At 38.7% G+C, this 10,578-nt stretch overlaps 1 protein-coding gene across 2 annotated transcripts in view; it reads left to right on the top strand.

The window, feature by feature from the left end:
- Positions 1–10,578, top strand: part of DEPTOR (DEP domain containing MTOR interacting protein) — a 76,192-nt gene that overhangs the window by 26,259 nt on the left and 39,355 nt on the right. For both annotated transcript variants that reach the window (XM_005516936.3, XM_088060810.1), the window contains 2 exons: positions 1,759–1,882; positions 7,515–7,693. In XM_005516936.3, coding sequence (XP_005516993.1) covers positions 1,759–1,882; positions 7,515–7,693 — 303 coding nt within the window. The remainder of the gene's footprint in view (positions 1–1,758; positions 1,883–7,514; positions 7,694–10,578) is intronic.

The raw sequence follows: 10,578 nt of genomic DNA, 5'->3' as shown, positions 1-10,578 counted from the left end.
TGCTGCGCTGTCTCCAGAGCAGCCCCAGCTGGATCGTGCCCCCCCTCTCCCTGCTGCCCTCATTTCCCTGCTCCTGAGAGTGCAGTTCTCCAGCTGAAAAACCCATCTGAAAAATCAGCCAGCAAAAAAAAAGATCATTTTTCTCACGTGGATTAGTTCCCTGGCCCTGGCCCTCACAGCAGCTGCACAAACATTAGTGCTGGTACAGCTGCAAGAAAGTTAGTGGTCTGGCTGTGCCCTGATTAATTTTCTCCTGAACTTGTTGTCTATTTGAGATCTGTTCCTTTCAGCTTCTTGAATAACAATTCATGCTGATGAAAAGAGTTCCAATTCACTGGTAGCTTTTAGTTGACTTTTGGGGCACAAAGAGGCTGGGAAGCACATGAGCAAAGAAGATCCAAGGCCTCAATTTCAGGCCTATAGTATTACCCATTTCAAAACGGCAAATGTACCATTTGTTTCTTTTTTAAGAGAAAACTGAGTGACTACGAACAGATGAATGTTGACTTTATGCAGAGGTCATTGTATGCGATGCAATGCTGCTGCTGTCTGCAGTACATTAACAACACCTTAATTAAAGTCAGAAATGCACACATTGAATGAGTGCCACTTCTTCAGCTTCTGCTTGGCTATTAAATGAAAATTCTGGGTTGTTATGGAAACTGGGACTCACGGTAGATAGTTAAAGAATAAAGTAATTATAGGGTATTCAAGTCTGTCTACTTAATACTCTATTGAGAAAATGTCAGTGAAGAGTTGTGTGGATGCCTGAGTGACTTAATTTAATTGAGCAATAGATGTTGTATTGCTGAATGCTAGTTGAAAGCTCTGACAACCTTCAAGCATTTTCTACCCTAGCTTCCAATTGCAAACTGTAGAAGAAATTTTATAGATGTGTGTGTATATATTAGGAATGGAACAAGTGTTTCTTGAAAAATGTTCATATATTGCACTCTAACAAAATACTTTGTGAAGGTAAATTCAGAGGTTCTATCACATTCTGCAGGATGCTTAGAACATTCTTTCAAGTCCCATCTCAAGTGAACGGGACACTGGTTTCTGCTTCTGTGGTGCAGAAGGTCCCCCATATATGTGGGTTGACAACTGTGTTAGGAGCAGCTTGCTTGGGACAGCTCTCCTATCAGTTTATGCCCTTGATGGGGCTTTATTCCGCATAAACAAGAGCACATGATCAGCTGCTGTTTTACAAACCTAATTTGGCATTTCTCAGTGTGCCCATGTTGTACCTACCATTTGCTAGCTGGCATGGCAGAGCATTTGAGACAGTTTTAAGAAGGCAGAAGGCTTTGGTTTTTAACTGTTTTTTTTGGAAGTCTCAGGTTTCCTACAGCCCTGCTAACTGATATGAATAACTTTAAGAAGTTTGGCAAACCTTAAATTATTGGGCATTCTACTCTGGTGGCCTATTAAATAAGCCAACAGACAGTTTTCATCAAAAGGTTTTCTGGGTATGTAGTGGATAGATGCTGTTTTGCTCTTTCTGTTTGCGGTAATACTCACAAAACTGATGGACACTTCTCCCCTGAGCAATAAATTTGGCAATAAATTTGGTTACCTCTCTGAAAGTTTTTTCCAGCCTTTCATTAGATCAGAGTAAAGTTGTGTGCTTAGAAATACAGGGGGTTAGACTCTACTCGTGCTTGCTTTGAAGCTCAGCAGTGGTACCTGCTAAATGGGTCCTCATCTACTTAACATGTATGTGAAGATGTTGTTTTGTTTAATTATTTTATGTTTCAGTCTGTGATGAGCATAAAGAATTCAAGGATGTCAAACTGTTCTACCGCTTCAGAAAAGATGACGGGACGTTTCCACTGGACAATGAGGTGAAGGTGTTCATGAGAGGACAAAGACTGTATGAAAAGTATGTTGCATTCAGTATTCATAATATGTTGATAATAGTGCCATGTGAGTCAAATGATACTTGTTATTCTATTTCGGAATCATCAGAGGCTTTCAATTCATGCAGGAATGGGTCTGGGCAATTACCCCCAGTAATTTCTGGGAGTCCTTCCCTTTTCTATTTATCTTTTGCTTTGCTGCCATATTCACTTGAAACATTTTGTTTCAAATCTGATGCCCCAGATTGTAAATACATCCTATATGAGAATTCAATGTGAATTGAAGCCCTTGAAATCTGTTCTGTAAAAATAATTACAGAATTATTTGTCAAAATAATTCAAAGAATTACATATTGTTTTTTGATATGTAAATTTTTTTGATATGTAAAAGCATAGTTATAATTCCTATAACATTAGTACACCAAAATGCATTCAACAAGCAGCTACATGTCTGTGGAGACTCCGTATCTACAGCTTTGCAGGGGGTATGATTTTAAATTATAGGCGAGATGAGTCTTCAGTGCTCCAGTCTGCATAGTTTCAGTGTCAGAAAAGTTATGTTAAAAGTAATTTCAAAGAAACCATCAACCCAACCAAAAGCATCTAATTATGGTTTTAAACAGACTGTTATGCTGAGATACTGAATATCCCACTGGATTACTTCCATCAATATAACCATACTTCCTAATATAAAACTAAGGACATTTTTATTCAGAATGTAGAGATTTTGACATGATACTTTTAAGAAGAGAGAAGAAAATGCATATTGGCATATGCTACAAATTAATGAAGAGTTGTGATGTGTTATTTACCAAAAAGCTTGAAGTATTGCTCTAGACTGAGTACCACCCACTCTCCTGCTTGCTTGGAGCAGAAGTGTGCAGCAGCCAGGAGAGATGCTGTGTTTTCTTGATGAAGAAAACTTGTTTCCTTCTGAGAAGAAAGCACTCAGAAAACTGCTTAGTTTAAGAGCTGATAATAAATACTGTTTTCAAGGTTAGCCAGCTCTGAATATCAGTTTGGTGCAACAGCAGTGAACCCAAAATATAAACAAATACTTGTAAATGCCACTCCTTTTGTTACACCCATCATATAAAATTCCCCAAGATACGGTGGCTGTGACTATTTCAACTAAAAATATAATGAATTGTATAAAACATAAGAAAATGCATCACTGGAGAAAATGGTCCATTCTATGCACTGGGACAGGTGAAATGAATCAGCCACCTTTAAAGTCTTCTGTGCCTTACTAAGCACAGCATTTGCTCTTTAGACTCAGTAAACATGCAGTGTGTACAAGCCTGACCCATACTCTGAAAAGCAGATTAGAGCATCAACAGTGCTTTTTAAAATCTACATTTCTATTTCAATTATTCATAGGAAAAGTAGTTTTTGTTGGCAAGGCTGATGTCAGTCTTCTGCTTGAAAGGAGCCATAGTAGAAAGAACTCTCTTCTACCAGTGTCTGCTTTCATCACCATTTCTCTGAATGGAGAACTATCCCCAAACCAGTGTCTGTGATCCAGTTTGTCTAACATCGTACTAGCAGAAAAAGGTTCCTAACGGTAGAGAGTGTTCCCATCTTGGCAAAGGAGTTAATGCCAAAAGCAGCACCTGTATCTAAATATAACTGCATCCTTGTGAGGTGTTTGCTCCTAGGCAACATGTCTGAAGGGTTCAGAATTTTTTAAAACCAGCCCTGAGTGTTAAATGTAGTATAAATTAAAAATACCTGTCATTTCAAAACCAGTATGCGACAGTCAAAGCTAGTCAAAATTCACCATGGATAATCAGACGTATTTTATATTCATGGAAGATAAGAAGGCATACCTGGGCTATCTTGGCTTCACTTTGTTTATTTCAGAAAATCCCCTGTGCAGAGAGTTCAGATTTTGTTAGTTCCCTTGGCCATGCACCTGTATTAGCAACACCTTCACAATTTCATTGGATACACTTTATACTCAAAACCTAATGCTGAAAGTCAGGAGGACTTCTGCAATGAAATGTGTGATTGTGTAATATATCTGTTGCATCAGTTTGCTGATAGTCCTGAGAAAGAAAATATTAATTCAGTGCCATTAAAATAATTAATAAATGGAATCAACCAGAGAAAAGTATTCATGCACAAACATGAAGTCATTTACCAGCATATTCAGCTTGTTTATCAAAATGCCTATGGGCCTGATTGCAAAAGAAATGCAGCTGTGCCAAAGGAAATCTATCCAAATCCAACACATTTTGAAAATCTGTGTCTAATGTTGTGGAGTTTGCTGAACTTCACTAGGCTTTGCTAATTTAAGATAGACATTATAATTATTTCCTGTTCTTTCCCACTCTGCATTAGGGCTGGAGTACCACTGGGTTCAGAAGCCAGCATAGTTTGTGCTTGCCAAATTGCAAAATTGCAGACATTACCCAACACCAGTCCATGCAGATTTGTACCCAGTGGATAAAATGAACAAAATGCTTTAGGAGGATCAGCAGGTTGTTGCGTGGGAAGAGGCATGGATGTCTTAGATGGTTCTTTACATTCTTAGATGTCATGGATGGTTCTTTACATTCAGACAGCTGTTTTGGGTAAATGCCTTGTTCTCTTTCCTGGGACATGGGAACATTAGGACTGTCCCTCTGCTGAGGAGCTCCCTTTCCCGTCTCCCTTCTGCATGACCACAAAGCTCCTCATAACCTGAACTCTCCCTTTTTGTGCATTACCCCCTTCACCTGCTGTGGGCACCTTCGGTGGCTGTACCTGTGGGATTTGAAGATTTAAAATCAGTCTCTGATTGTATTCTCCCTTTATTTGCACTGAAAATCATTAATCACTTCAGGTTCCCTGCACATTATTGCAAGCTTTGGTAACACTTTCTGTGAACACGCTTTGAGGTTCAGGTTTATAACTAGAGATGAAAACTACTGGATTTCCTACAGTCTTGTCTGAAATTGTTGAATAGTTTATACAATCTAAGGTTGGTATCAGCTTTCAAGCTCTACAGGACTGACCAGATAGATTGACTGAGATAAACATGCTTCCTGTTCAACAAAACTCTCCTACAAATCTTATATAAATCCAGCACAGACCTTTCACAGCTTTAAAAAAAAAATCAAGTTGTGCAGGCATCCTATTTTTATGATATTTGCAATTCTCAGTAGAGTTTGGTCAGGCACACAAGATTGTTGTTTCTGGTGCAGTCATGTATAGGAGCTATAAGTCATTTCATGATGCTGACATCAACTGATATTTTTGAACCAGATTTCACAGTGAAAAAAGTGCAGATTTATGGTTTTCATTTCAGGAAATCTTTCAGATATTTTTGAGAATGCATTCTTGGAATCACTTTCAGTTTAACTCATCAGTGGTTGAGTTGCTTTTATCCTCTGGTGCAGTTATTCTGATAAAAACAGGGCTAAAGATTTCTTTTTAAAAGGAGTTTGAATTTCAGTGTTTGACTAAATACATTCCTTTAACACAGGACAACACCAGTTTTAGCAAATAATACGTTTCGACATGAATAGCCTCATGTTTTTTGGTGCAAGGAGAAAATGGAATAGTAAGAGGAAGTTTCCAGTTCTGCTTAATGAAAGGCCAGGTTTTTGATTGATGTAAATTGGTACAGTTTTATTGACAGCCATGGAGTTATAGTGATTTACTTCAGTGAGTGATGTAAGTCCATGGATTGCTGTGTCTGGGCTTCTTAAACTGGCAATTTGTCGTGTCTGTTCACAAGTCCAAATCCTTTGCAGTGCTATTCTGGGCTTATGTAGAAGGGTGTGAAATGTCAAACTGAGTGTTTTTCCACTTGATATTTTTCCAGATTTCTTTTGTGTCTCTGTAAAAATCTAACCATTAGCTCTGCCTTTTCAAGGACCTTTCTATCTGTGATTTCAATGAGGCAGTCAACTAATTATAGACTCATCAAAGAACAATTAATGTAATCCTAAGGATTTTTTATTTGGTGCCTGCAGAGCCTGGGTAACCATGCAGCAGATGGTTACGACACAAGCTTTGGGTTTGCATTTTTTTTCTAGGAGGGAAAAACCTCGTGAAGGAGACACATTTAAAGATAGTCCCTTGGACCATAATAGGTCTGTGTGGTGAGTGTGTGACAAAATGCTGTGGGACAAGATGCTTGTAAATTAAAATATTAAAAAAGAATAAAGTCTGCGAGAGTTCTGGAGTCAATATGTAGTCTTCAGCTAATTTTGACTTTCTCAGCTCTTACTCAGCTCAGAGGTGCTGGCAATGACACACCATCTAAATAAGTGGTTCACTGTGCTACCACTGACACACAGCTGTGGTTGGGCAGCCTTTGCCTGGTTTGATGATTTGCTACCTGGTCAGATCCAGTAGGTTCAGGCCCCAGGTTAATGTTCATTTAAGTTAAGAGAAGAGTCTTTCATGTGAAATAACAGAGGTTGAAACCTGTGAAACCTCTTCACTGTAATTTCAAATGAAATGTCTCTCTGTGTTCCTATGGAACAGATTTTTCTGATGCTTCCCAAAGAAGGTAAAGTTATATTCCATAATCTCTGGACATGCTGTCAGTTTAAGAAGCAGATGGCTCATGTATGGATTTACTTGAATTTCAATTCCTTTATCAGAAAGGCAAAGATTAAGCACTTCCAGAATATGCCTGTTGTAGTTCAGATGTTCCCTTATTTCAAAATAGTTGGTGAAGGGAAGGGACCTGTCAGTCTTACATGGAAAAAATAACCTTTCCATTCTTGAATTTCTATTCTTACCACTAGTCCTAATATTAGCCTATAATGAATAAAATAGTTATGAAGAAAAGGATACTATGGAATTCTGTATTACAAAGAAATGATTCTCATTTCTTCTTTAAAACTGCCTTCTCTTTCAGACTTTCAAACTGGCTTTTGCATTAACAAATTATTGAGGCTTTTTTTTTTTTTAAGACTGTCATTTGCATAGGTGTCTTGAATAGAGAAGAATTTTATTAGTATCCTTCAGCTACTCTCATGCCAGTTGCTAGGAGATTCAGGGATATCTCATGATCCTGTGTCTGGTGTTACACAGAGCCAGATGAGGCACGGAGAACTGTGAGCCTCAGATGTTAAAATGTGTTCAGGTTCATGTGCAACTCGCTGACTGCAGCTGCATCACCAAATGTTGGATGCACAAAATGTATCTGCCCCCAAACCACAGAACTACCTTTTTCCTCCTCTTGAATTTTTCTGCAGCTGTTTTAGAGCTTATGGAGAGAATTTTCAAAGTCATCTAAATTACTTCAGGGCATAGTCCTACTAACTGTAAATATTCATTAGGAAGCTTTGAACACATTAGTCACATTCTGCTGCTTTTAAGCTAATTTTTTTTCAAAGCTGATTATACAGTAACTTTTAGAGAATGTTAAACAATAAATAGGGGAAATGTAAAACCTAAAAATCTAATTTTCTTTTAGGGGAAAAAACAAGAAAGCATTAACTTCACACAGGGATAAAAAGCCTAAATTTCTTGACTAAGCAGTTTTAATTCATTTCCTAAGTGGACTGATAGCTTGAGGAAAGATTTAGTAAGTCAGTGAAAGCTTCATATATGTTTGCTTGATATAAATGGGATTTACCAGAATAGATGTGGAACTGCACTGCTTTTCTGAAGAACCATTTTCCCTACCAATTTTCCCCCCAATCACACCAGGCTGATGAGTTCTGAAAATACCCTTCTGCAAGCCAGGGAAGAGGAAGGAGTCAAGTACGAGCGGACCTTTGTAGCATCGGAGTTCATTGACTGGCTGATCCAGGAAGGAGAGGCCACGACACGGAGCGAAGCGGAGCAGCTCGGCCGCAGGCTCTTGGAGCACGGGATTATACAGCACGGTGAGAAATCTACTGCCAAGTAGTAAAAGCTACACTTACTCTAGCACTTTCTTCATCTCAGATCATGTGGAGGGGCCCTTGTCTTCCTGATCACAGGTTCTAAATGATTTCAGACAGGAGTCTAAGTAACTTTATTTAGTAAAAGGGTGTCTTTTTCAAAAACGCATTGTATTAGTTCTGAAAATGCTTACTCAAAAGCAGAATATGGCTGGAATTTGAAACTATATAATAACAACTCAAGGATGTGGATGAAAACCGATACTCCTATACTTGTAGTAATTAACTTGTAGAACTTGCTATCTGCAATGTGTGTAATTGAGGTAAATAGATTTGTAAGGATCAAATAGGGATGAGAGCCATAAATAAGCTAAATTCTGTATGCAGGATAAAAATTTCAGGGTCTGTGTATCTCCCTACTTGAAGGCAGAACAGACTATAGTTTGATGCCAGAAAAGCAGCTTTCCCTCTTGGCCACGTAGCAGAGTTGTTCTAGCATGTTTGGGCAAGAAAGAGGATGTCACTTTTGGTTGATGTGTTATAGTATTTGTCCTGATGGTATAACTTCTTTGAGGCAGGAATCAAATAGTTCTTCAAGGTTCCAGTATAATGTGTCTGGCAGATATTCCTTCTGAATATCAAGAAGGAATCTGAATATACCAAGAAGTTCCTTCTGCTAAGGGTGGGGGAGACAGAGTTTTCTCTCTGTACTGCCTTGAGGGTGAAGAGGTTAACACCCCTGGCATGAAACTCCATTTTATATGTTGTCATTATCTGTTCTCAGTGCACGTTGCCTTTCTGTGACCAGGCATTTTCCATCATAGAAGTGGCAGTGCCTCTGGGAGCAATGAAGGGGAGATGACAACAGAATGGCAGAAGTTGTTACCTACATTACTTAGTGCACAATAGGAAAATAATCAGATCCTGGTGGTCCAAGTGTTGTTGCATAAAACCTTATTCTGACAGAGAACAAACTGATGATATCAGCAGGCTGTTAGTACACAAGGTGATGGATTGTCTCGGTTGCTTGTTACTTTGTGAGAAAACCTAGTTTAAATTAATTGAGAAAAATGGGCATGTAAGTGGCCTGCACAGGTCTGTCATGGTTCTAATCATGTTCGTGTTAACTTGCAATTACTAGGAGCTACTTCTGAATGTTTACAGTGATCAGCTTCCAGTTCTATAATTACTCCTGTACTTCCTATGATTTATAGGGTACCAACTGCTCAGAGCTTGATGGACAGGAAAGGTATGCCACCGCTCCTCTTTAGAGCAGCAATGATTTCATTCCTATTTTTACTGAACATTTTCTGTGTATTACATATGTGGTAAACTTCCCCTACTGTCCTGGGGTCCCAAACCAGGATGCTTACAAAAAAAAAAGAAAAAAAAAAAAGAAATAGGAGTGAGATTTATGCTGATAGAGATGTTTTTGCAGAGAAAATAGTCAGGACTTAACATTTGGTGCAAAGCTGGGTTTTCTTAGCTACTGAAATTTTTGCAGAGCTAAGAAAGTCAGGATGTGGCTTTTCTTGAAGATCAACCATTGTTTCATTAACTAAGGCAAATGCTCAGCAGGGCATGTTTGCAGGGAAATAATTTTGCCTTTGCATTTGGGGTCATTCCTCAGTGACACTGGCCCTACTCCTCTATGGATAGCCTTCGCCATTCTGCAGGTTTATCCCCTGCCCATTGTTTTCTTGTAGTCAAGAGCATGTGCAAAGCGCCCTCTTAGAAAGAGATTTGAAACTCATTAAGTAAAGACAGGGTTCTGGGAATTAGTTGATTGCTGAGGAAGTGGTCTTCTCACTTGTCCATACCAGGTTATTGCTGCAAGGTATTGTCATCTTCCTCACCCAGTTTTTAATAAAACAAACATAACTGAGTGGGGATTTCACAAGGACTTGATGGGGATGCTGGAAGTAGAGTAAAACTGAGTGGTGTCCTTGAGATTTACCTTTTATGAGTGAAAATGCTTCATGCACACTTTCTCCTTTGTGAAAGGAGATTTCATTCATTTCACTGCAATTTGTCCAGATAGCGTTAGGAATATTGATGAAGGTACTGGCAGAATTAACACAGAGCTGGTTTGAGGTTCATCTTAGCTACTGGATATGACCTTCAGTGTGCACATTGAAGGTTCTTGTAATGCTGGCTTCCTCTAAGAAGGGAGTTCGAAATGAGAACTTCCAGTACAGAATTAGGGATATAAACTGTAAAACAGCAGGAGAGGTATTGTCTCCCCAACACCCTCCCACCCATCTTACAGAGTCCTAGATCAAATTAAAAAACAAAAGAAAGCTATTTTTCTGTGTCTTAGTACCACAAATTATTTCACCAGACTGTGCTTCCTTTGTTTTGTCTCTCATCAGCAGTATCAAAATGTTACTTGACACTAATTGGCATCCTTGTTGGCAGAACCAGCAGAAAGACTCTTGACTGAACAGGAGTGGAGAATAAAACATTTCCTATCCTAAAGGCAGTCTTTTTCTAGCAGTATTGTTTGATATCCACACTATAGAATAAAAGAAAACTTGCTGTATTATTCTGATGAAGTATTTATTACTCCACCTAATGCGATGGAAAGTAATAGAAATAGTTGCGTCAAGTTGCCAATCTCAGTAGTGGTTTTCCAGCCACAACTGAATTACGCAATGTCTTTTTGCTAATACTGACTTTCATTTCAATTACTCAGAGAAGCTGTATTCTGCAGCTGAGGCACTGTATGCAAAATGGCTTCCTGAAACATTTTCTTCTCTTTAATTGGTCAGACGCAAACCAGGTTTCACACAGGAAACAAACACTGATGCTAATTTTAAAAAAGGAAAACAGTAGTCTAAGAGGAGTTGTGTAAACACTGCAAAAGCATTGAATTCTCAGTTTTGAAA

This window comes from Pseudopodoces humilis, chromosome 1, assembly GCF_049639895.1.
Source record: "Pseudopodoces humilis isolate 2021_Gansu_Grassland_sample_001 chromosome 1, ASM4963989v1, whole genome shotgun sequence".
NCBI classification, from domain to species: Eukaryota; Metazoa; Chordata; class Aves; order Passeriformes; family Paridae; genus Pseudopodoces; species Pseudopodoces humilis.
The sequence above is the reverse complement of the archived record's forward strand: the minus strand, read 5'-3'. Positions and strand labels throughout refer to the sequence as shown.